This window comes from Trichoderma breve, chromosome 4 (genome assembly GCF_028502605.1).
Source record: "Trichoderma breve strain T069 chromosome 4, whole genome shotgun sequence".
Classification (NCBI taxonomy): Eukaryota; Fungi; Ascomycota; class Sordariomycetes; order Hypocreales; family Hypocreaceae; genus Trichoderma; species Trichoderma breve.
In genome coordinates, this window is record NC_079235.1 from 1,936,288 (window position 1) to 1,962,595 (window position 26,308).

The following is a 26,308-nucleotide window of genomic DNA, read 5'->3' on the forward strand; positions in this document are numbered from 1 at the left end:
AGCTCGGATTAGTCGTCGTACCTGTTGCTTTGTCAGGCTCACACCGGTTCATCTGTCTGCCTGACCCAGAGTGTCGGTCGGTACTTGATTTCGGGCTGTAGGGCTGGGTGAGAAAAAGAGATGCAACAATCTGGACCGCGGCCATAGCTCTTGGACGCCGCGCCAGGTTGACTTCGCTACCCGATACAGTGCAGTGCCACGACAGAGATGCGGCCCCCAGCTCAAACTCACCCATTCTCTGCTGTTCCAGCGGTGAGTCTAGCAATTAATTCAACGTCTCTTCGGGGATGCCGAGCGGGACGCTGTGCAGCGGGCGTACGCGGTGCGGGAGGTCTGGGCAAGGATGTTGTTGGCCAGCAGAATCCCAGGGCTCTGTCCGAGCACGCCTATTGGCTGCCCTGGCCGCATCCTGGCATCGACCTGTGCTGTCTTCTGGGACGCGGTGGGATGGCCTGGCCTGGTTCAGCCCTACGTTCTGTTCACTCCCCTCCTCTCCCCATGATCCTTGCCGTCGCATCTGTGCTAACTTGGTTTAGACACGCGCCCCCCCCTTCGCAAGGGTTCTTTTGGAACAGAGGCGCCAGAGCCTTTTCTGAACGATCCAATGATCGGTCTCCGCTCCCCTCCCCGAACCCCTCTCCCGGGAAGCAGACAAGGTGCAACGAGACCGTTTGGTTTCCATCTGCGGGCCAGGCAAGACGTGGCGTTTCCCCTGCCATTGGCCGCGTTGCAATGGGTCGCCGTCTCGAAATCGGTGGTGCAGTGCCAGAGATTCGGCGAGCAACCAGGGGAAACTCCCCAGCCCGTTGGGTTTCCCACAGCGTTTACTTCAGATCCCCGAAACAGGTATCGCGTCATGGCTGTCGCTGGAGATTTGAGATGGCAGCTTGGGCTGTTTCGAGTCGCCGATATCCAGCTCTCTGCCGGTAATTGGTATTACTATCATCATTCATCTTCTTTCCTGCTATTTCGACTTTTAGCGCTAGTAGGGGAAAGGAGGATCCATCTTGAAGCTCTGTCCAGAGACTACGAAAATAGTAGGAAACACGCTGCGACTGGCTTGCTTGGTCGCATGGAGCTATTGCTAGCCATGTTGGCATTTCGGCTCCTGTAACAAAGGACGGACACCGCCAAGTAGAGCAAAACGGCTCGCCGTCCTTCCCTGGGATCCGACCGAGACTGGATTGCGTACGCAGCCCGGCGGCGGCTGTTACTTCCGCCCCCTCCTAGCATTGCCATCGACTCCGATGCTTGTCTGCTGCTGTCCCATCGCTCCGTCTCGTCGTCGTCGTCATGGCTCAAGGACCACCCCCAGCACAGAAAGGCGGCGTCGAAGCTTGTTCGACGACGAGAACAACTCGTGCCCAGTGCGCTCATGCCGTGCAACCCGTTCACGGTGCGTCAATGGTGCCCTGTCTGGCACCCTTGTCCACCATTGGTGGACTTTGGCCAGCCGGCCCCATCTTGACTCTCGTCGACTGCTCCCTGGTCGACCGCCCTTTTTCAGTGCGGGAGCTTCAGTTTTGCGGGAGAAAAGGCGGGATGGGCACCGCCGCAGTGGGCACGCCTCGTGCGCTGCACTGCAACACACAGCACAGCACTGCATATGTGGGCTCTGCCTGAAGGTATGGAGCCCGTGACAATGCACACAAACTTTGGGAGCTGGTGTGGGCCTCGAAGCACAGCGAGAGGCAGACGGACTGGCCACGGCAACAAGGGAAAAGAGCTGGCTGCATGCAGCTTCTGCAGTGTCCACGTTTCCCTAAAGCTTCTTGCCTCCCCGGAATGCAGCTTCAGTCGCAGCAGCCTGCAGCATACAGGGAGGTCGTGGACTAGTCTTGTGGAGGATGCCAGCAACGCTTGGTGATCGGTGTCTCGCCGAGGCTAGGAGCATACCGTCTAATTTTGCTGGTGCTGCTTTGCGTCTCTAGTTATTCTTGCGGTCACTGCGCACGAGATGGCATCGTGATATCACAAATGATAACAACACCGCCTTCAGTAGTGGCAATCAGGCTGGCTGTGTTTCATCAAGATGCTGCACACTCTGCAGTGCTAGGCATGCATTTGCCCCTCCCCGGGTCCCCAAAATCATTGACATACGGCCCGTACTGTGGTGTTTCTTTTGTCATTATCCCGTCCTTGTTACTGCTACAACCACCACTGCTCCCAGCCCACCCGAGTAGGTAGGTAGCAGCACCGTGGCACAGAGCATCCAATCTTCTTCCAATACCAGGCAACTGGGAATAACACGCACCGTACTGGCACTGCCGCCCGTCCGAGGCCGTCTTTTGCGGGCGCCAGGGAAGCTGGGAAAGCTGGGGGACAGACACAGAGCCTGGCGAGTGCCGGGTCACGCAGTGTGTCATTATCCAGGCCACTTTATTTTTTGCTCCAATACCGAACAACTTAATACCAGAGAGCCCGTCTAATCCTTCTTGTGCTGCCCGAGATGTTTGCCAGCCAAAACATCTCGCTTTCTGTATCTGCACCCTTCATGTCGCTATTCTACAATCTGCCGCATCCGCCGTCCCCCCCAATGCGAGTACGAGCCAGTCAATGAACGCCACTGCTCCTTTGCAGGACGGACCAGATGAGGTAACGGCTTTGTCCCTATCACTATTCAACACGTGCTGGCCTCTCCTCTAACCACGGCGTCGCCGTATGCACCTGCCAGGAGCATCTTGCATACAGCGTTGCATACAGCGTTGCATACAGCGTTGCATACAGCATTGCATACAGCGTCACATTCCGGCCCCTTTGGGCAACATTGACGATGTATCTAGATTGTACCTTTAGGCAGCGTACACCGTCTTCTGAGCCGCGACTTTTACTCCCTGATACCACCTTACTCTACCTCGCATTCTACATCGGCCCATTATCTTCCCACCTCTTTTCGTCTCTCTTTGTCTCTACTTCATACACGCCAGAAACATTTGGAATAGGCTAGCCAGCGCCTCTTTTTCCCCTTCACTGGCTTCTTCTCTTCCTTTTTTGCTCGGCATTAATGGAGTGTTTCTCTTCAGGCAGCCACCAAACTAGCCATCAGGTAAGGGCAACTTTCTTCATCTTTTCCCCCTTCTTTTAGGGGGCCGGCAGCTCTCTCCATCCCCCTAGTCGAAACAGAGACATTGGGGGATTGGTCAACCCACGAATGACAGACGAAACTAAACCCTAGATGCAAAACTAACCAGCTAGGTTGGGCTTCGGTGGCAGAAGTAGTGCCGCCCACCGCCTGCTACAGCAAGACGGCCCCTCGAAATGTTAGGCACAAATGTTCAAGCTTAATAGAACTCTCTTTTTTGGGGGAGAGGTTTTGTGTGAGTGTGGGGGAGGTACAGGTAAAAGGCATCGTGGGATATCAATCCACGTTGTCTCTCCCCCTTGGTCAGATCAAATGCAAGCTGGACTAATGCTGGACTAATAGATGCCCTCTCTTCCTTCCCGACGGTAAGCATCGGAGTCGGGAATGGTTGTTTCTGTGATTGATGATCGACGGCGATCGTACATGTATACGATTGACTGAAAAGGGAATCTCGACAAATCGCTTACCCCGGCGACGGATCATACGAAAAGGCACATCCCACATCTCCGATGATGCCCCCGAAAAACGCTAACCATGGTTATTTGCCGGCCTACGCCAATGATGCTACTTACCGAACGGCCTAATTGACGATTCCTGCTCCGTGGTGTGCTAGCCTCATTCACGTCGATAGGACAGTTAAGTTGCTGCGTCCCATGCCTTGGCGTGTTTCTGCTTCATGCGACTTTCTTTTCCATTCACCTTCACCTTCTTTTCCTTAGCTTTGTCAACCCTGAAAATTGCGCCTTTGTAACCTGTTAAAGCGTCCCTGGACTACGTTGGGATGCCTTAGTGCTGGCCAGGTCCCCTTTATCTGGGGGCTTTTTTTTTTTTTTTTTTTTTTTTTTTGCCTATACACCCATGTTTTCATGCATGCAGCAAAGACAAAATCCTATCATATCATGTGTCCTGGGGCGTATGTGGTCTGTTAAACGTGGTTCACGTTTTCCAAGCCACTGACCTAGTGTCTGCTTTGGGAGTTCTGCCTGCCAAAAAGAGACATGGTATGTGACAAAAGAAGAGATGAGGAAAAAAGGAACTACCTACTAGTAATCAGTGAGTGGCCACGGAGATTATCTGTTCACATAAATCAGACAGAAGCGCGCGGGTCCCTCTTCGCTTGGCAAGTGAAGCTATCTATCTTTGACAACTATTGACACGGCATATGGCTTCATGGAGTCTCCTCATGAATCATGCTGCCGGGGTTCGACTTGAAGCGAAGCATTGAATGCTGTTTTCTGTGCTTGTTGCGGGGCCAGTTGTCGAGTCAGACTGTCAGAACCATATCTAAAAGAGGCACGGCAGGCGACTCGTAGGCGGAAGACAAAACACCCGGCTGCCGTCGCGATATCCGGCTAGGTAAGGTCTAAGCTTCAAGGAGTACAAAGTAGAGCGTTGTATTCTGCAGTGATAGTCGTACGGAGTATGTAATGAAATGTGGGCTGGGGGAACTTGTGTTCCAATGGGCTTGCCACGGTATGTAGCATGGGGGGTCCCTCGTTTCCAGAAAGAGTCTCCTGCATGGACATGGCACCTTGATGTTCAGCAAGTGAAGGGCTGTGCCGAGGTGAAGTCGCCGATGTCAAGTTGAAACGGCGTCGAGGAGAAGAAAGGCGCCGTATCTGCTCCGTAGGACTGATTATCAGGCGTCTGGAGCAAGAGCAAGCCAGTTGATTCCCGGATAGGTCGGCGATGGCTGGGATGGCCGTGAGCATGGGGGTCGGGGAGCCGCAACCAGGGGCCCTGTCTCTTGCACGATACTAGTTGACGCGTTACTGCACGAAAGTCTTGAGCCAGTAAGGGCCAAACCAAGTGTCGGACCAATACGGAGCATTAGTACACACCATTTGGCTCCCGGGAGAGATTTGGAGGGTTGGCAGAGCACGTGGTAATATGCAGCGGCAGCAAGCCTAGTTGCCCGGCTGGAGAAATCTTTCTCGTCAATTTACAAGGGACGAAATACTCAGTACGGAGTAGAACTCGCTGGCACACATTGCTTGTACGAGTATTCGTCGGCATGTTGTGTAAAATTTGACAAGCTGGGCCAGGCCAGGCCAGGCATGGTTCACCCATGACATCGTATTCCGTGGGAACCCACAGAGAGGCGAAAGAGGCTCGTGACCCAGCTCAAAGCAATGACAGAACTCCCCGTAGAACGATGCTACCGTGTCTTCCAGATGCACGCGTACTGAGCTGAAAGAGCCGGCATGGCATGGTTGAGTGGCATTCTCCAGAGAGGAGCCCATGACAAAGCCCCCAGGGGTAAGACTGTGCTAATCCAGGTACCAGTCGTCTTTAGTAAGGTAGTAAAGAAGGGGCCTCAAGAGAGAAGAGGGAGGGTGGCACTACTCTAGAGAACGTGGCAGCAGCGTGGGAGGGGATTTGAAGGATTCCCAGTAGATCCCCCCGAGCGCTTGCAGATGTGCGATGCGACTCTGTGTTAGCACGACGAGTGAATTCGTGCACGGATGGATCTTGGCTCTGTTAATTGCGAGGCTAAACTGTACGGGAAGAGCATGTATTACATGCCACACTTGTACGCGGCAAGGGAAGGGGGGGGAGGGGTCCCCCGATGCAACGTCGTGGGCCAGTTTTGGAGGCTTCTTGGTGTGAGTACCGGGGCAGTGTCAACGCTCAAGATGGCATGTCGAAAGGACGATGGTGGCAGGCATTGAGGCTCGCGTCGCAAAGAATCCACGGGGAGTGTGCGTGATTTGGGCCTGTCACGGGCGGGTCGTTTGAGCTGAAGATTCAGACAGGACAAGGAGGTATGTCATGATCTTATTCTTGCTCTTGTTTTTTTCTATCTTTCGCTCATGGGAGGGGTGTTCTTTGAGGCCGTATACACAATCGTCGATACGAGGCACTGCAGAATGGCTATCTTCCGTGTTGGCGAGCAGCCCCCCCAGATTGCTGATGAGATTGCCCACGTCTCCCCCATGTCTGCCGCCTCTCTGCCGGCTCGGCCTCATTTTTGTGGTCTCTCATCTGGTTAATTGGGGACTCTTCTTTGCGCTGGGACTGTAAGAGCCATCGTGCCGTCATCAATTTTGCGCGGTAATTGCCTTACTGTTCGCGGGACAGCAAGAAAAAAAGGGTCCCCATAAACATGCCCAGGCCCTTTTCTGCTTGGTGGGCTTACATGGGAGCCACGTACGTGACAGGCACAGGTAATCGCTGCATGGTGGATCGCATCGCATGGGACAAGGCGAGCTCAATTTGCCACCTTGTTTTTGCGTGTTCGATTTTCGAGATAGGTGCACTAGACATGCCAAGCCACCGGGAGTAGAACCGCGGAGAAGGGGGGATGGGCAGGTAGAAACAAGACTTGAGACTCCACGAGGAGCATCTTGTGATGTGTGGATCACGGATGGGTATCTGGCCCATGCTTTGGGGACCTGAACCTGGGAGTGGTGCGAGTAGTTTTGGTCACTCTCTGGGACTCGGCCTGGTTGATGGGATGGGATGGGATGGGATGCTCCGTGAGAAGATGAAGCGTCTGGAGAGAGGGGGAGGAAAAGAAGGGGGAGGGGATACCCCAGAATCCAGCTGTGATGATGCGCTGTTGAGTTTTGCTTTTTTCTTCGTGTTTCACTTTCTTTCACTTCTTTTCTTGTTTCCATTTTATTCCCATTGAGGCTGTCTCTGTTTCTTGTGGAGTGGTGGTTTTCCCTTTTCTCATTATCTGTCTGATGCCGGCCAAATTGGCCTTGTGCTTATGTACTAGCACTTCGCACGGCTTGGCGGATCATCGTCGTCCCTTGTCATCTTGCCCCGGTGCACTAGCACATCTTCAAGGGACAGAAAGAGAGAAAGAGAGAGACCAAAAAAAGAGGGCCAGACCAATGCATGGCCTTTGCCCATTGTTCCAAGCAAGTATGTAGAATAAATTGCCCAGGATAGGCTCAACAAGATCGGACCAGGGGGGGTCATGCCATATCCCGCCCAGAGTTTCCTGTTGCAGAGAGCGTGGCATTAACCTGCACTGCACTAATTAACGTGTGTATGAGTACGGACAGCAGAGAGAGTGGGAGACGTGACATGGGGATGAGGATTTGCCGGAACTGACAGGCAAGTGGGTTCCCTTGCAAATGGGCGTGGTAGGTTTTGGGCACAGCAAATGGTTCGGACAAGGAGCCGGCATTGCAAGCCGCTGCACAGCAAATGCGTCTGGTAGCAATGATTGGAGAAACGGGCCTGTCAGGGCGCCGGTTAGAGTTGATGGCACCTCATCTGGGGGGCTCGTGCGTCGAGGCACTAGCAGTCGCATCATCTGCCCGTCTGTCCATATTCATCTCCTCGGGCGTGGAGTGGGATGAAGAAAAGATGGAGATGCGGGATGATGGGATGGGAGAGAGAGAGAGCATGCATGGGGGCGTGAGTTTGAGGGGGGAAGCAAAGAGAGAGGGAGAGAGCCGGGGAGCGGCATGACTTGGCCAAATGGACCGGACAGACAGATTGCATCGCGCAAGAGGATGGGAACGAGATGGGAGATGGACGGCGAGGTGAATCCTTCCGAAGAGGCATTTGCAAAGAAAATCATGGCATGGGGCCGTAAGGGGTGGGAGACAAGAACAAGGGCAGAAGCGCGCCATTCTGATCCAAGACGACGACGCCATGCCGCTTTTTCATCTTCTTTTTCTCTTCTCGACTTGAACTGCTTCTCACGATGACTCTTTCTTGCTCCTTCACACCCTCCACGAGGGGGGAGAGACCCCGATGCCACGTTCTCGCACGTTTCAGGGCAGCATTAGCGACCTTTGATGTGCCTTGTGCCTTGTACCTGGGGCCGCTGATTCGCGGCCGGCTTCTGCTGTCGGTATTGCCTCTTTCTGAGCTTCCTTTTGTTCTGGTGGTTCTGCAGCTTTTTCTGGGAGGGGGTTGCATCGAGAGAGGGGAAAAAATAGAAAGACGAAAGGGAAAAGGGAAACCCCCGTGAGATTTGGGGGTGGGAGCAAAGAAATCTGGCATGTCAATGTCAAAGCTCTTGGGAAGAACGCGTGGTCTTTGTTGGATGTTCCTTCCCCCCAGCCCATGGTGAGATTTATTTTTCCTTTTTTTCGCTAGAGTTGCTCTTTTCAGAGCAGGATGTGCAGCAAGGCGTCTATCTTTGTTTGCTCGGGATTTGCGGGGTGATGAACGTCTTGACCCATGAAAAACAGGTTTTTGGGGTTGTTGATCGTGTTGATTTGACTTTTTACCCTCTTTGTCTTCTAATTGTCATGTGTTTGATTTTCTGCGAGATGCCTCTGCTATTTTTCGGGGCTGCGCGGTCCGAATGACGGACTTTCCCCTCTTCCAACTCCTTCGCATACGACGAGTACGAGTAAACTTTACGGTAGGAACAATATTGAAACTTGACGACACGGCACCACTCACACACCCTTTGATATGGAGCATGTCCTCCTACACGAAGGGGGGGTTGACGCCATCTCGTCCCATCTGCAACGATCCCCAAAGAAGAAGCGAAAGAAGCAGACGCGGAAGCAGAGAAAGATGCGCAATGACATACAGCTGCAAGAGCTGTAGCCCGTTTGCCTGTAAAGATGGAAAGCTATCTTTGAAGGAATGAGAAGGCGGCCAATGAGGACCGTTGAAGATCTGGCCAAGTTCCCGCCTCTGATAGTACAGCAACGACGGCACTACTGTAGCTTCATCCTTCGTAGATGTGATTCGCTTCGGCTTAACCCCTCCCACTCCCACTCACACGCTTCCTCTGTGTGCCCCTTGGGATCCTTTTTTTTTGTCTTCTCATCCTATTCCATGCCGCTTCTTCAGCCTGAGCGCACATTGTTCTAGAAAACTCGGCTGCAGGAGTCTACTGCGTGATGTGTTGTATGTGGTTTGTGCTCACTTGCAGGGCTTTGAGCTGAGCTTGGGCTACATTTTCAGCTCTTCTTCCTAAGTTTGCATGAAGAGGTTGCTGAAGCGAGGGTGATGAGGTAGTATAGGGTGGGTGTGAAGGGATTGCCAAGTAAAGTAAAGCAAAGCAGTGACGGCATCGCGTATCCCGTATTGCCCACCTCTGTCTACTGCATGTATCTAGTATCTCTCTATCTCTACAGTAATGACGATGGTTTCTTTCCAGGGTGTATCTAACTCTGTATCTTGCATTGTAAAAGAGGGCAACTCGCGTACAAGCAGACGGGCTGCCGGACTTGTTAACTCGCCGACAACGACAGAAAGGTAATAGCCGGGGGTGTCTCTTTTGCCCTCCTCTTCGTTACTTGTCTCGTCTGGGACATTATTTATCTCGTCCCAAATCTCCCGAGATGCAGGCCCTAGTATGGGAACTACCTCGGGTGTGTAGAATTGCAACTAAATGGCCCCAGATGCGGGATGGGATGGGCCTCCGGAAGTCGCGTGAGCCAGCCGCGCCCCGAGGCCGCTTTCGCACAGCGGCACATGTCAAGCCGAAGGCCCAAAAGAGAAATGCAAAGTACCGCCACAAGATGAGCGAGATGAGCGAGATACTGTAAAGGCCAATGCAAGGCAAGGCAGAGTTCAGGTCGAAGGAAAAGGTGCACACAGACAGCAATGGGGGTCAACGAATTGAAGCGGAAGGGATCCGAGGGAGGGGCGTGTGAAAGACGTCAAGTGTGATTGATGGTGATGGGTTTTGATGCATCTGGCATCTGCACATGGAGAGGATTGAAGGGTAGAATGGAAGGGGAGAAAATGAAAGGGCTGGGGCGGTATGACTGGATTGAGACACGTGCGGAGGGTGCAGGATTGGGATGGACAAGGGCGGGATGGCCACGTTTTTACAATCTGCGACTTTTTTTTGATGTTTATGCCGAACATTTTCGGCTTCTGGGCTTCTTCTTTTTGGATGATGTACTCATATGGTAGCAGTGAGAGAGATATTGGGAGGGGTTAAATGGGATTTGATGAGTAAGAAGATTCAAGCGATGCGGTTGGTTTTAGTACTTGGAGGTTACATTGACGTCTGGAGTATTTGCCAGGTATAGTAAGTAAGATAGACGTTGATTTACATGAACGAGTGGTACAAGCTCGAGAACCGCGACCAAGGCAATGGGAATGAGCCATGAGGGAGCATCATAATGAGTAGCAAGATGGTGAATCTACCGGTACATCAGGATGGAGTATTGCATGGAGTACATTACATGGAGTACACGCTACATGGAGGATGAGGATTGATGGGAATGGATAGACGATTTACTCCATTCGTCGACGGGCATATTACAACCCGTACAGTCCAGTACAAGCACGCCTTGCCCTGCTTGATCTCTGACCAGGGGTCCCAGCGTCTAATACTGTACACCTACTCGTATGGTAGCACTGCACAGGTGTACAATATGCTCTACTGGACGTGCTGTAAGATATACATCCATGTACCACCTAGTGCAAGCAGGGTCCAGTGCGCATATCACCAGGCAGAAAACAGAGAGTGATTCGAGCGAGGGTGTAGATATTAGATACTGTAGTGTGTAGTCTACCTAATCTAGGACTTTGTTTGATCGCCCGTCAGTGTGTTTATTTTTGTGGGTTGATTCTATGTCAGTTTCTGGCTGGTCAAGTCTTGCACCATACGATACAATTCTTCCCATTCGTTAGTCTAGTCGGGCTTTTTACTGCGCCTCACCCTCGCCTATCCAAAAATACATGAGACTGCACCGGGGCTGGCGTGTCAGTCTAAGTCTCTTTTTTATCTTTAGAAACAAATCGTCGATGTTTCTAATTGATTTGTCCTCAGCGAATAACTTGTTTCTCGTTCGTTCAATTGATTTGCATCATCGGTTTATTTTTATTTGGTTAGTTAATTCCTCCGGGCTCGTCTGTGGCTGTATTGTAAGGGGGCGTGTGAGTGTGAGTGTCTGTTTTGGGTTCCATTTACTTTTGGACATGTTTGCGACGCTGTGGGTAGGCAGAACGACGCCGATTCACGCTTCCCAAGTGGGATGGAAACGTACGACGTGCATGAAAATCAAATTCCAAATGGTGCACGCCAAAGAAACAGTCCATGTAAAGAAAGATGTGACTCGTACAAGGTATACATCACTGTAGATGCAATACTAGTAGTGATAAAGTACAGTAGATGCACATTGCATGTACACGTACAGTACTCTGCCAGACAAACACACGGCAATGTATGAGTGCATACGAGGCCGCCCCAGACTAGTAAAAATGCACGGCGACAGACTCGGACGCAGCCTATGCAAGACTAGGAATGTCGAAAGAAACGTGTTGCAATCTCTGTAATCTTTCTTGTCCCGGTGATGAGGCACTGGGATTGGGGATGCCATGCAATGCTACTGTGCCAATCTCTCGTCCAACAATAAACAACAAACTTGGGAAACGAACGCGAGGCCATTGCGTTTCGATACACCATCAGCATCATCATCATCAACAACGGTATATGGACATGGCATGGCATGGCATGGCAAGGGGTGGGGGTCCCCATCCAGAAGCAAGAGCAAGCATCTGTGCTCACTCCCCTGGTCTTGTCTGTCCTGGACTGTCTGTATTTGCCTCTTTGGCCTCATTCTTTATGGCCCTGTCGTTGCATTACGGGCCCTTGCCCTGCTCCATCCCTTTTTTGTTCCTCCTTGTATTTATCCTCTATCTCTCAGGTCTTCGTTTACATGATTTCTCCTTATGTGCACGTCCCCCTCGTCCGATGCCCATCGTAGTGTAGCATTCGAACAGGGCATCATCAACAGCGGTAGTATTTGTAGGAAATCATAAATTCACGGAGAAGCGGATAGTCGCGCTTCTATCCTCGTCCTTTCCCCTCAAATAGAGCCTTGCCCTGGCCTTGCCATGCCAATGCCATGCGAAGCCCGGCAACTCAATTGATTCACCGGCGGGATTTTGCCATGTGCCGAGCACGCACGGGCACGGGGGAATGAGATGACGATCACAATGCCCGTCGGACGATGGAATGGAAAGGTACGGCAATGTACGGTAGGATTTACCTAGTGCTAGTAGGTATCTTGAAACTTGGACAGGCCATCACTTTAACCCTCTGTCGATTGTCTCTACCCCCCCTCGTCTCTTGTTGCCATCATTTGCACTGCCTACTAGGTGCCTAGTGATAACTTACAACGTGAGCTAAACTTGCAGCCGCAGATCCCGTGAAGCTTGCCGTCGTCGTCGTTGTTTGTTGCCTTGATACTTGAACTAGAGTATACTATTCTTGGAGCCAAGCAAAATGCAAGACGCGCGCGTGTTAATAATGCTCTGGTAGCGCCGGATGCCCCTCATCTCCCTTGTCTCTGCAGAATAAGGAATAGACTCTCCATCCTATCTGTTGCGAATAATGCTACATCATATTACAGCCAGTACGAGTGCTTGTATAAGCAATCTGGAGTCGATAGGCTATCCAAAAGACAGTTGGTCCAACACAGCTGTGCACAAATCTCACTGCCACGTGGAATCGAATCCCGCCCGGTTATGCCCCCGCAAAACAATTTCACAAGAAACAAACTTGCCGAGACGCTGGGCCAGATTCCTTAGTAACAGTGCTCCGTAGTGTGTAAGTGCTCCCCATATGGAGTCGCAATGATAATTGGAATCTTCAGCGATACATCCGCATTGCACCAATCAGCTATGCATGCCCCCAGTACCTCCGTGGAAAAGGACAAACAAAAAAGCAACGTCTCCAAGGCGAGGCTGATTAATGGCATTGCATCGCATCGCATCTAATGCAAACGGAAGTCGGATTGGCCCGCGCGGCAATTGTTGCTTGTGCTGAGCAATTCCGAAATGCAGAGATGCTTCTTGCCGCTGCCCGCCTTATGTAACGCTGGCGGTTTATCTGATGTGCTTGATGTGTAATCTCCTCCTGCGTGCCCCTCCACCATTACAAATCCAAGCCCAGCACCAGCACAAAACAGCACCAGCATTACGTAGGTCCGAATACCTTAGATGATAGGGCAGAGCTTGCTTGCTGCTGGGTATCTACAGGTAAATGCGGAATTCTCCGCGATTCTCCAAGGCAAGTTCCTACAGGTATGGAGGGGTAAAAAAGGGCTGAAGGAGGGAAGCTGTCCCGCGTTAGTACTTAATTGATACAAGGCCTCGCTCCTCATTGTTCTCCTCAATGACGACGGCAAGACAGCTTCTCTCTCCCTTCTTCCTCTTCCTCTTCGTCTTCAGCTCTTTCTTCAGCCTCGCCTCGTCCTGCTTACGACAGCAGCCGCAAGCTCTTCTATTCGCTACAGCATTGCATCAGCATCAGCATCAGCATCAATCCGTTGCAATGGCGCGTCCAACTGGCCTCATTGCCACAAAGGGCATCGAGCTCTTGACCTGGGGTAAGCAAGCAAGCAGGTCCCGCACTAGCAGCCGCTTTTGTGCTGCCTTGTTCTTCTTATTCTTACTCGCTGCATCTGCGCATCTGCACATCATATACACCACATCCACCTATACATAGCGCACTGCACAGCCATCTACATTTGCATCTACCGCCTGTATCACCATGTTTTGTGCCCTCGTCTTCCTTTTTGTCATCCTTATCAGCGATCCAAGGTGATCGCAAACTACTGCCCTGCTCTACCCCTTGGCCATGACTCCAGCCCCCGGTGCCTGCATTGCGCTCGGGGTCTTTGAATACCCTGAATACCCGTATAGACGAGAATGCCGGCGACTGCAGGGACAAGGAAGGACAAGCACGGCCCAGAGACAGCTTGGATGACGTACTAGAAGGAGGGATGCCGCGCGGTGATCTTCATGATGTGGCCAAGTAAGCGCCCATCAGTGCCGCAGCAGCGACCAAGGATGGGAGTCTAGAAGTAGAGTCCTGGCAGATATGCAAAGCAAATCAAGCCGGCATCTCTTCTCCCAGCATCCCAGCAACCCAGCTTTGCCCAGTGCCATGGCAAGGGCCATTCCTTCGTCTCAGACTCCCATCATCTCGCCACGGGTCCCGGCCGAGTGGTCAAACGGCGTCACATGGCTCTTTGCCAGCCATAACCTTGTCTCGCCACGAGGAGGATTCAAAAAGTTCCTGCTAGGCCAGGACGCTTTTCATCGAGTTCCCGTCGCTTCCGCCCCAATGATGGCAGTGATACATGCTTGTTCACCGGGAAAAATAATTCAATAGTCCCGGGGAAATAGAAGATCCCCCGGCCCTCCTTGCTCGCGTGCAAATCAAGCACCCCCCTTCTTCGAGGATCATTAGTCACTGACCAGGGAAAACAACAGGCACCCCCAACGGCCACAAGGCTAACATCCTGCTGGAGGAGCTCAAGGAGGCATACGGGCTCGAGTACACCTTCCAGGGCGTCAATATCTCGCAAAACGTCCAAAAGGAACCATGGTTCACGGCCATCAACCCCAATGGCCGTATCCCCGCCATTGTGGACCATGACAACAACGACCTGGCCGTGTTCGAGGGCAACGCCATTCTTGGATACTTGGCGCGTCGTTATGATACCAAGCACCTCTTCTCATTCCCAGTCGATTCGGACGACTACACACGTTCCGAAGCGTGGATTGGCTGGCAGCACGGTGGTGTTGGTCCCATGCAGGGCCAAGCCAACCACTTTGTGCGCTTCACCAAGGAAAAGATTCCATATGCCATGCAGCGCTACGTGGGAGAGACGGAGCGTCTCTATGGTATTCTCAACACCCGCCTGGCCGATCGCGATTACGTCGTTGGCCCTGGTCGCGGCAAGTACAGCATCGCCGACATTGCCTTGGTAGGCTGGGTCAACGGCCTGTCCTTTACCAGCACCTCGTACGACCAGTTCCCCAACGTCAAGGCGTGGCTGCTCCGGCTCTGGGACCGGCCTGCGGTGCAGAGGGGCTTCTCTCTTACTTCGGCTCCGTTTTATGACCCGAGACAGGGCCTGAGCGAGGAGCAAGCTGCCAAGGTGGCCGAGGATAAGAAACTTGTCGATGCCGCGAAGGAGCAATATGGATACAAGTACCAGTCTCCATAGATGATTGAGAGCAGATGATAAATAAAAAAAAGTGAAGCTGTTGAATTGCCCCTCTCCCTCCCCTCCACAGTGTTTTGTTAGAGCTCAAGAGACGCTGTGCAAGACTTCGTATAAACCCTCGCCATCTGCTGTACTTGGCGCTGCATGTGTAATTGTGTTTGTGTGTATGCTTCCCAGTGCAGTCGGAAGTTTACGACTTGGCGCGCGGTTGCTAGCTCGCCGGCCGGCAATTGAGAGAGGTAGATAGACGTTGGCTGTTTCGTCATGAGATGGATGCTGGGCATGCAGGATGATGAGACAGCAAGAACGAGCATGCCAATGACGACCCCTCGTCGACAACCTGGTGCTCGAAGGATCGAGCTCGCTAGTGATCCTTTGATTTGATGCCCTGCCTACGCCCATAATTTGGCTACGCTGCGCTGCACTGCGTATCCGTACGTTGGAATACGGCCCTGAGCTAGTCGATGTAAGAGTGAGTGAGTACTGTATCTCGTCTCATCTCCGCCCGAGGGCCAAGATGCCTGCTCTGATCATGACGCTAGCCACGCCCGCCGCATCTCTCCTAGCGATTTGCCGGATCCACGAAAAAGGGACCAATTTCAAATTCGACGGTGCAGCATGTGCTTTCTCTTTCTCTTACTTTCTCTTTTTCTTGTAGTGCGTATGTGCGCGGGCGCAGGTTGGCGGCCCGAATAGCACCTGAGGCTAGGTAGGAGATTGGGGGATCTTTGCAAAAGGATGGAATATTTTGATAATGGTTGGTCCGGGTATAGTTTCGTTTCCGCGGAGAGGCTGGCTTGTGCGTTTCTTGCGTACCTGAATACTAAGGGCGCGAAACTACGGAACCCGAAGCGATTGCGGCACGAGATGTCGATGCGATGCTACCTTGGAGTAAAACCCAACCCAATTGTACTGTATGTAGCATCCTCCGTGTGTCATGTGTCAAAAGTACATGTATTCCAAAAAAGTATCATATATTATACCATCATTAGCTAATCCAACATCCTTCATCTGCCGGCGCATCTTCTTTCTGCTTTCGGATATTGCTCATCCTTCTTCCTTTCTTGCCCTCTCTTTATGTCTATCTACCCTTGAATAATTTCCGGATCCCGCATAGATAATTTTCCCGAGAGCCGCAGAGGTTATTCATTTATTCCTGCGGCGCGGAAAATCAACAGGTTGAGTTAGGCGCGCACATCATGAGGATCGTCGTCCCTTTTGCGGCCGTATTGCAGTACACTGGACGCTTATTTTCGCCTAGGCGATGCCCTTCTTTTTGGGGGCCGGGAAACGGAGCGCGGAGCCCCGAAACAATCTCTGTCTATTACGGAGTTACGGATGGGGTCACCACTCTCGTATCCTGTTTTATTTGGCATCTGCTAGGCGCGAAATGCTTCCGTATCAGTATCTTGTTGTGGCAATTGCCGAGCTCTGAGAGCGCAGCAGCAAGTTTTGGGCTCAGGGACACGCCACTCTGGCCTTTTTGCACTCCGTAAATAGATGCTGAAATTCCATTTTCGGGCGTCTTTGTTATTTTATCTTATTTTCGGTTCGTTCTGCACCGAAGCGGTTGGGTTTAGGTTAGTACAGGTAGCATCTATGGTTACATACTCTTGGTCTGGTCTTGGGAATTGGCCAGATGCATACTTGTCCGTGGGCACATCTGCATGAGATGAGCGCCCGGATAGATTAGTAGATAGCCTCAAAATTGACCAAAAGAATTCCGTGCTTATACGCGCGGCCCCCCCTCCCCCCTGGTGGCAAAAAGAGATGAACGCGTGGTACATACAGCCAAGGCCAACAGCGGCAAATGCTGCAAACTTGATTCCAAAAAGCAGGAGGCCAAGAATACGGGGTGGGAAGAAGCAGCCGTGAAAGGGAAGAACAAGATGAAGAAATGCAAATACTTTGGGGGTCTCCATACAATACGCTACGATACGCGATGCTCTGCGGCACGACATGCGATGTACTCACTCTAACACACACTCCCCTCCATCTCCTTTTTTCTTCTGCTTTTTATTCCCACATCGCATCTCCATCAAAGGATCGTATACACGGGACTCTCTCGATACCCATCTAGTATTTGTCAAAGTGTAAAAGAACGGATAATAACATGCCACGACTCGCTTCTTTTTTCCACTTAGCCATAATCCCGAAATTCCGAACCTGTGCTACTCTAACTCTACTTCACCGTGATACTTTATTCCTCATCTTTTTGTCAAGTCTTTTGCCTCTCGTCAAAAAGACCTGGGGGCCGGTAATCAAGATTGCCCACTTGGGAAAGAAACCAGTGTCTAAAAAATCCAACCAACCAGAATCAAAAGACTCCACTTAACCGGACTCATTGCTCGAACCACCCTTCGGCATATCGAGACTCGTATGTTAAACGTCTATCAAAAACCGGTCACAGAAACTAAAATAATGCAAGACGATCAAAAAGCCCCAGTTCCAAAACTCGAAATAAAAAATAACCACTAAATACAAATGGACAGCTTTTGGTTCCAAGTTAACCCCCCCCCCTAACCTAACCGTAACGGCCAAAACAAGGTGAACACACCCTCCCCTCACCGGGCTCCCTCCGTGAATCTTCGCCTTACACCCCTCTGCGGCCCAGACTTGCCCCCCTTCTTCACTCACTCCCGAAAATCGTCTCTTTGCTTGTATTTCTCTCCACTTCCAACTTTCGACGACATGCTTTCTGCCTCTTTTGTTCAACTTATATCTCCATCGTCCTTCTTTTTAGCCTCTCGCCACCCCCTCTCTTTCGACAAAACTTGCCTATCTAGGCATCTTACACGCCCCCTCGTCGACGAGATCCGGATAGATGCCGTCTGTAGCCATGAGCCTCCTGATACCGTCCGTACCATACCCACTCCAGTGGCCTCGAACCTCACTCAACCTTGGCCTTGATATCCTCAACACACAGACGCCGGACGGCTCACTCCCCTCCCCCTCCTCACCCGTCTTCTCCCCCCCCTTGCCCCTTCTACCCGCCTCACCCGTCTCTCCCCGAGGAGTAATACACATCACACACAAGAGGCGCGAGGGTTTTATCCCTTCCCCTCCCCTCCCTCACCCAAGCCCAAAACAAACAGCCCGTACAAGGCAGAAAAGTCCCGGCATCCTCACCCGCGGCCCGCTAAATCGTCCACCCTTTTTTCCCAACATATATACCCGGTCCCATCGTATCACATCGCGTCTGTGTCATATCTTGGGGGAAGTTCTCGGACTCTTGCCGGCACGGCACAGGAGACAAAAGGGGGAACGTCTAAGAAAGCACAAACACGGCAGACCTGGACGAAAGGAGGAGGAGAAAAAGAGGCAAAAAGGTTTATCGCCATAGTCTTGAATGGAAAAGAAAAGAAAAATGAATACGAGGGAAAATGGCATCAAATGCTATGAATGCCGGTTTGCTGGAAATAAGCGTGGGATGAGGGGGAGATGGGGCATGTAGAATCTTACTTTGCCTCCGGACGCGAGATAAAGTGATGAGCCTGTCATCCCCTGCCAATAACCTGGCGCCAATCGTTCATCTGCGTACCGTAACGTGCTCGAATCCAAACATGGTTGTTCCCAAAAGAGCCTGTCCGTCAGATCATCTGTAGACAGAATCAGCAAAAAGCAGTAACAATGCATATCGAGACCCAAGAAAGCACACAAGGCTGCGAGAAACCATACAGTTACATTCCCCTACCCATACATACAGACACTCGTACACACAAACCTATCTACTCCCATCGTACTCCATTTCCTATCAAGTCTCCCCAACTCCCGCTCACCTTTTTTCTCTTTTTTTGCCATGTCAAAAAACCTCACTTATCCCACCCCTTCGCCCCCTTTGCTAACCAACGCCTTTGACCTTGACGCCTTCCAGGGCGAGTCATCTCTCGCCGTCCAAGAGCAACACAGCGCGAATCCATATAACCGTGCCAGCAATCAACAGATCAATACAGAGCCCTTGTCTGCTGCCGCCTAGAATCCTTCCTGCCAAGCACTTCTCCGCGGTCCAAGAAGACTCATGTGCTGCAAGCCCCTAGAATATGCAAACCTTTTCCCGCTAATATACGTGATTTTTCCCCCTCCATATGAAACGCATAGAGAGAAGCGAGAAAGGGTACAATAAAAAAAAATATAGCAAAAATATCGCGAGGAGAAAAGAAAAGTAAAAGTCGGGCACTAATCACAGTGCGTACGTGAGCCACCTCACCTTGGCTTTGAGGAAAATGGTACATTCAAGACCCGGGATTTGCCCAGGCCTTTTAGAGTAGGGCTCCCGCATTCTTCGTAGCATGCAGAGGCAAAGGACAACGTCGAGCGCCTCGGAAGAAGATGGGAAGAAATATGCTGCGGTGAGATGTGTCGAGCAGCTGCGGGTATCAATAATGCAGATTACTTTTTTGGGTCAACTGGTTCTTTTGCCGTCCGTAATGTCGTGAAAACCATTCGTCTAAACTCCCGTAAATCTCTCCCGTGAATGCAAATCATGGTGCCCACTAATTCTGCGTATCTTGTCTGGTTTCTTCATCTTTTTTCTTTCATCTTCTTCTCCTTTTTTCGTTTTCTCTTTTATTTTCATCTTCGTCTAAAGGGCAGATACGGCAGAATTAGGGTCCACAACATTGTCGGAGAGATTAATCAGAAGTTGAGCAAGGCATCTCTTAGTGGCCGCATCGTCACGGAGGACAGACGAAAAGGTGGCATCCCGCAGGGGCTCTGGGAGGCATTGGCGGAGAGCTTCACGGGCTCTGGCATTGTCACTCAATCTGCGCCGTCTTCTTGTCAGAATAACTTTCCCCTTGGGCGTCACGCAATCATTTCCTGGGGATCCTTACCGAAGAAAGCATCTCACCACGTGCTTAAGCAGGCGAGCAGTCTGGGATTCGACCAGCTGAGCAACCATATTGCTCAGGACAGTGCCGACAGCATAGAAACGCTCGTAGGTGGCGCAGATGTAATTGAGGCCGTTGTCATCTAGCAATATCTTCTGAACAATGAAGATGGCAACCGTCTTGCTGAGCTCCGATCCCGTCTCCATGATTCGAAGGCAGAGGGGGATGATTTCGGTCGTAAGGAGGAAGTTGATGACCTCGGATGAGTCGTTCTTAACTAGGGCCCCGATGACGCCTAGGCTTGTCAGGCGGAGGTACTCAAACGGTCGCGATTTGGACGTCGTGTTTAGGAAAGGGTAGAGGAAGAGAGGGATGTGCGCTGTCGGAAGGAAGTCAGTCAATCTGCAGCCTGGTTCGCCATGTGTAAGGGGGAGTTTAGATTTGCGCTTACCGTTGAGGAATAGGGTTCGTGTATCGTTGTGAGATGCCACGCACTGGAGCAGAGCTAGCGCGTTGCACACTCTGTTTGATGCAGCTGCCGTGAGCTGCGAAGGGTTGAGAAGCGTATAGACGGAAATGATTTCTTGCAAAAGAGATGTCATGACGCCTGCGTGTATTCTCCGTCAGTACCGCCCCAGATGTAGTAGATATTAGTCCCCAAGGAGGGCATTAGAGAAAGTCCATACCGAACGAGTGCCACAATATCAGCGCCAGCTCGGGCACTTGTTCTCTCTTCTTGCTGAGCTCCAACAGGGCTGCTTCTCTGGTATTCTCGCTCAAAAGGTCCGCGATGTATGCCATTGTCCTCCGGTTGTCCTCCGAGATGTTATCGTGCCCGCCATCCTGCCCGTGGGAGGCAGCAATGCTATTGTTGACGTTGGCGTGGCCACCGGGCATGCGTCCATAGTGAGGTTGCTGCTGCTGCTGCTGAGCCTGCTGGGCTTGTTGGGCCTGCTGTTGCTGCTGATGCTGTTGCTGCTGGGCTTGCTGTTGCTGAGCTTGTTGCTGAGCTTGCTGCTGTTGCTGAGCGGCAGCCGCGGCAGCAGCCTGGTGGGCGTGTTGCTGGTGATGGCCCGCCTGCTGGTGCATCCAGGACGAATCCGCCTGGGGATTAAACTGGTGGTGGCCGTAGACGTGCGCGGATGGCATCATCCTGGCGGTTTCGGGGGCTCCGTAAGGGACCAACAGTGGCAGGAGGAATTATTCAGGTGCAAGATTGGATAGATAAACAGCCTCCTTGACGACAGCGGGGGATATTTATCTATTGCGAGAGATATCCTGATCGAGGAATTCGTCGTCACCGTTTCCAAGGCGAGTCAAGGGAGAGAGATGTTGTCGAGGCAGGTCGCGGGTAAAGGCCGGGATTGCAAGGCTGAGGCACCAGGCTCTGGCGGGAAAAGCAGGCAGCAGTCGATGCCCCTTTGGCAAATGGCGTCCAACGATTGTCGACCAGAGAGCCGAGAGGTCGGAGATCGAAAAGTAGGCGAGATAGAGGTTCGTGTGGTTTTCGATGCAGCTTTGCTGGCAGATGGTTGTAAATGGCTGACGGTTCAAGCAACGAGGCCAAACCCCCACCGCCCAGGAAGTGCGAAGCCCACACGGATCGGGATTAATCAAGCTCCGGTACCTGAGGCTCTTCACAGGCTGAATAAGGGCGCTTCATGTACGGATACATGTATACACGTAACCGCAAATCAGATCTGTTGGTTTTACTTTTCATTGGCCAACATCAAGTTACATCATAAATCTTATTCCAGATTGATCATCGTCCCGTATGCTGTTGTGTATATACAGGTTGGTGCGACTCTGACCCAACAACTCGGTACCTGTGTACATGCCTATCGAGGGGCTTGCAATTTATCAAGGTTGGGGGATGGCATGAAAGTATATTGCATCGACGTGTCCTCTTTTATGGCGTATATACCTAGTAGTATAGATACTTCTTATCTTAAAATCAGAGTATAATATGTATCTAATTCTATTTTAACAAAGTGGTTCCTCGATAGCCTTTGTTGGGCCTCAACACCACCCATAAAACGCAATAGACTTCGCGCGGTATCAAGACATCCAAGTACAAAAAACTCTCTATTGCTAAGGCGGGCAATAATCTGACCCTGCAATAATTACAGCCAACTCATTTTTGCATGTGCCCCCAAACAAATCGACACACGTATCACAACGACTAACAACATTCATCATAAGGCTTTGTACCAATCAACCCCCAGTAAGCTCGGTGATTCATCATAAGATGCACCAGGGCCCAACAAGAGAGGAAGATAAGAAAAAAGGAAGCGGTGGCAAGGAGCATACAAAGATTGAATCAAACGGGAAAACGCCCACGCCATGCTTCGTTAATATTTAAAATGCCAACCCATCATAGGCCATGGATGCTCAGACGACACTTCAGGCCTCATCAAAAAGGACCGAAACAATCTCATCAAGTATCGTAAACACTAGGTGAGAACTACACATTTTTAAGTTAGCAACACATCCACATATAAACAAGTACAGCCGAGATATAAAGGCCAGAGTGTCTTACTTGAGTCTGGAGTTGTTAAACGTTGCAAAGAGGCGTCGGCTTGCCGCCTGAGCATTGACCCGTCCTACAACGTTCCCCGCAAGGTCCGGCACCAGAGTCGCCAACATTAGACTGGCCTCGGTCCGCGTCTTCTTCTTCTCCGCCGTGGTACGCGGCTTTCGATCTCGAGCGAACTCGCCGTCTGGCCAGAGTGCGTTTCGTAACATGGCCACATATCGCACCAGCGAATCCTCCTGTACCGCCATCTTGATGTTTTCTCGAACCCTCTTTTCAATGGTCCCACCAAGTAGCTGTTGTAACACAACCACGACCGCCCTTCCCCGCAGCCAATTGTTTCCCTTGTTGAGCTCAAAGACTTCGAGGAATATGTCGCAAATGGGCTTGATGAATGGCTCCAGCTCCTTGTTCTCAAAGGCATCGAGTTCTGCCTCCGCTTCCGCCGCGGGAAACGTTTCTTCGCTGACGTTGAGCGGCATTGTGTTGAGCTGATTGGTCGCCGCAGCAATGAGGTTTTGCCCCGCGACCGATATCTGATCTAGTACTGGGATGTTGCCTAGAATGTCTTCCATGCCGTCGGCGACCGAGTCGTACAAGCGGGTCATCATGTCCTTCTTGTTCTCCCGACTCATCGGGTCCTCGCCTTGCGCTATGGCACTCTGCGATAGAAACGCTCGCAGCTCGCGGCTGCGGCACACCTCGGGTAGAAGCAAGAGCTCACGCAGGTACTTCTCTAGCGCTGTACGTCTTTTACGAAGGAAATCGCTTTGGAACTTCATCACCACGCGGCGCCGGGGGAAATCGAGATTCCGTACTGAAGGATACATCGAGCGGAGCTTCTGGTGCAGCTCGTGGAACTCGCTATATCTTCTCATCACCGCCCAGGATGACGCTGGCATCTGTTCGCCCGCGTTCCTCTGGACTTCAATGACATACAAGGCAAACTCTCGGCCGTCATCTTCTCGCCCCACTTGAATGGATTTGATCCTGATTTCCGATCTTCCGTAGAGGCTGTTATCGCTTTCTTGTATCACGTATTGCTGCCGCTGCAACTCCTTGCGCCTAATCTCCCTCTGAAGACTCGTCCTGGACTTTTTCAGAATTCGCAGCTCTGCTGCATTGTTTGTGAGCTCGGCCTTCTTTGTTAGCGATTCTATAACCGCGTCCTGTGCCACCAAGCGATCAATGTCATTTGTCAATGCCGTGATGGCTTCTGCCAGCCCGAGATCACCTGGGGCGGCTTCGTGAATTTCATCCTCCTCATCAGATTGAGCCTCTTCATCTTCGTCGTCCTTTTCGCCTGGAAGATACTTGTCCTCGTCCCCAAAAAGGTCATCGTCCACGAACACACCGATTCGAGAGGCGGCGCTGACAAGGCCCAACGACGACAGAGTGGGCTTACCAGCCTCTTTTGCCATCATCAGAGGTTTGCCGGCGTCAAACGAACCTCGATTAGACTCGTTATCATTACCAAACAAGCTCGACACGTTGTCTTCAGTATCGAACAAAGAGGCCCGTAGATCCTCGGCGGTCTGTGGCCTGTCATCTTCCAAAATATTTGTTAATGCTTGCTCCACGGCTTGGACAACTTGTTTGTCAGGTGTCTGCTGCCTCGACAGAGCTTGGTCCAAGCTCTGCACTGAATCCATCATTCCATAATTATCCACGTCATCATCGTCGAAAAGAGGATTCACAGATCGATCGTCATCAAGAGACCTTCGTGAGGAAGTCAGCGGATCTGAGCCATTGCCATTGTTATTCACTGATCTTAGATCCGAAATTGATCCAGAGAGTCGTCTAGAGGGTCCAGCGGCCAATGGAGCAAACCGTGGCGCGGGCTTGGGCTTGGATTGATATGATTGAGTCCTGCTTGCCACCGAAGGAGCCTGATGCGTGGGGGGCGGCGGTGACATGGTAGCGCGCGACATCTCCTGCGATGCGAGGCATTTGTAGTACAGGTCTGATTTCTTGAATCCTTCAAAGTATTGAGAGCGCATTGTTTCCAGAACTCCGCTTTGAGCCCTCAAAATAGCTCTCCTAGCCTTGTAGTATTCAGCTGGTGTAGCAGATACACCAGCTTGGAGAAACTCCTTGACAGCCTTCTTGGCAACTTCCGGCACGTTGAGCTCCGGCTTGGACAAATATGCTTGGTGAATCTGAAGCAAGTCTAGACGATCCGAGTCTGTCCACATGGGTAATGTAGAGGGGAGCTCATCGTCTTGGCCATCCTCTTCCAGGGGGTTACGAAAGCCATCAACGACCAGCCAAAACTGAACCAAGGGCATCAAACGCTGGCGGTCCATGTATTCCATAAAGTATGATAAACCTGCCGGATCTCGCAACAGCTCTACGAGGGAGGCGTTTTCAAGCTTCGAAGTGGAAACGGGCGGCGCCGAGGAAGCTGGCATAGGCGAATGACGATTTCCACCCGCAGCCAAGTGATGTACTCTCTCATCGAGTAGCCGCTTTCCCATTTCCAGTCGACGAAGGTAGACTGGGTCTTGATTCTCCTGCAGAGAATCGCGCTTGAGCTGACTGGCAACTTCGCTGCGGAATCGACGTGCGTCAGATAGGTTATTGACCCTGCGGATGGCTCTAATGAACTTTTCAAACTTGCGCTCGTTGTCCCCAGGCGCCAACCGTGGTGCCATGGCTAGCTTGTTGGATCTTGGCGTAGGAGAAGCGTGCTGGTCCAGTGCTGCCCTGAGCTTGCGAACAGTAGATCTATCTTGAAGCATTGAGCGACCAAGGTTCTCGATCAGCTGATTCCACATGTCAGGGTCGCTCAGCAGTTGAACGACGGGAAACAAGACGGCACAGCCCACAATCTCTCGCACTATGATAGAGACGGCCCGGCTAGAAAGCATCTTCTTGGGAAGGATCTTGGACAGGAGCCGCTCCACCAATGACCGTAAGTAATCTTGCTGGACCATTTTGGTGTCCGGAAAGGACAACGAAGCAGCTGGGTGTAGCCGGCCATCTCTAAACTTGGACGCAATCGCAAGATCAAGCTCTTCAGACTCTGTCACGGATCGGTTCAGTTTCCTCCCTCGCACTGATTTCTCGGCTTCGTAAAAGTCATGGAAATGGGCCGTCAAAATGGGCACAAAACGGCTCGTGACGAGATCAGCAAGGTCTTTGTTACGGAGCGAGCTCACGAGGCTCAACAGTGCCTGTCGAATTACCCTATCCACCTCGTGTTCAAATGTTGGGTTCTGACTGATGTGGGAATACCACGAGCGTACAAAGTCGCGGAAGATCAGGTCCAGGACCTCATCCAGAGCTTGAGATGCCTGGGGGAAGCTGGGATCGAGGGGCTCCTTGTGGTAAGTTTGCCGTTGCCGCAATGCTTCCGCTTCGGTGCGCCATCTCTGGGAGCTCAGAAACGAAACCCTGGCCGGCCGTGCCGGTCGATCGCCACGAGGGTGCTGTGTGGTTAAAACGAGAGCCGCGATAAGCGAGAGGAAGCTGATGACGATACCGCCCACGAAGGCATATCCGACCCAGCGCAGCGCAGAGAACCAGCTCACGGCATAGCCCCACGCAATGAAGTAGGCCACTCCAGCAAGGGCTACATCTCTACGCTTCAGGGCCATCGTCGCCTCCTAAGCATCATTGTTGAAAGACACGGTGAGCGAGGGTATCGTAGTGGCATATATGGGGTGGGAGCTTCGCGATTGCGACGCTATAAACAGGTGTGGTTGCAAGCCCACCGTTATCGATTAGCGGCAGGCCCACCATTACGTAGCGGCCTGCAAGCACTCCATTTCACAGCCATTGTACAGCATCCATGGATCTCTCTCTATGCACAGCTTACAGGCCGTGGGAAAGATGGATATGAACGCATGATGCCGCTGCACATGAGCCGACTTTCACCTGATATGCCATTTCCATCTGATTCGTGAATGGGATAGCATTTGTACATTACCTATAACACTGCAGGCGCCATGGTATG

At 51.7% G+C, this 26,308-nt stretch overlaps 3 protein-coding genes across 3 annotated transcripts; 1 reads left to right on the top strand and 2 right to left on the bottom strand.

Annotated features, from left to right (window-relative positions):
- Window positions 1-13,304: 13,304 nt before the first annotated feature.
- On the top strand, window positions 13,305-14,988 carry T069G_06863 (uncharacterized protein; the record flags this gene model as incomplete). The annotated part of the gene is made up of 2 exons (XM_056174073.1): window positions 13,305-13,359; window positions 14,249-14,988. 2 exons carry the CDS (start codon window positions 13,305-13,307, stop codon window positions 14,986-14,988), a joined length of 795 nt encoding a protein of 264 aa, XP_056027652.1.
- Window positions 14,989-19,570: 4,582 nt separating this feature from the next.
- On the bottom strand, window positions 19,571-20,969 carry T069G_06864 (cell differentiation family, rcd1-like domain-containing protein; the record flags this gene model as incomplete). The annotated part of the gene is made up of 4 exons (XM_056174074.1): window positions 19,571-19,751; window positions 19,821-20,196; window positions 20,269-20,424; window positions 20,504-20,969. The coding sequence occupies 4 exons, from the start codon at window positions 20,967-20,969 to the stop codon at window positions 19,571-19,573; spliced, it is 1,179 nt and encodes a 392-aa protein (XP_056027653.1).
- Window positions 20,970-22,220: 1,251 nt separating this feature from the next.
- Window positions 22,221-25,949, bottom strand: T069G_06865 (PXA domain-containing protein; the record flags this gene model as incomplete). Its single annotated transcript, XM_056174075.1, has 2 exons — window positions 22,221-22,281; window positions 22,357-25,949. 2 exons carry the CDS (start codon window positions 25,947-25,949, stop codon window positions 22,221-22,223), a joined length of 3,654 nt encoding a protein of 1,217 aa, XP_056027654.1.
- Between the last annotated feature and the right edge of the window lie 359 nt (window positions 25,950-26,308).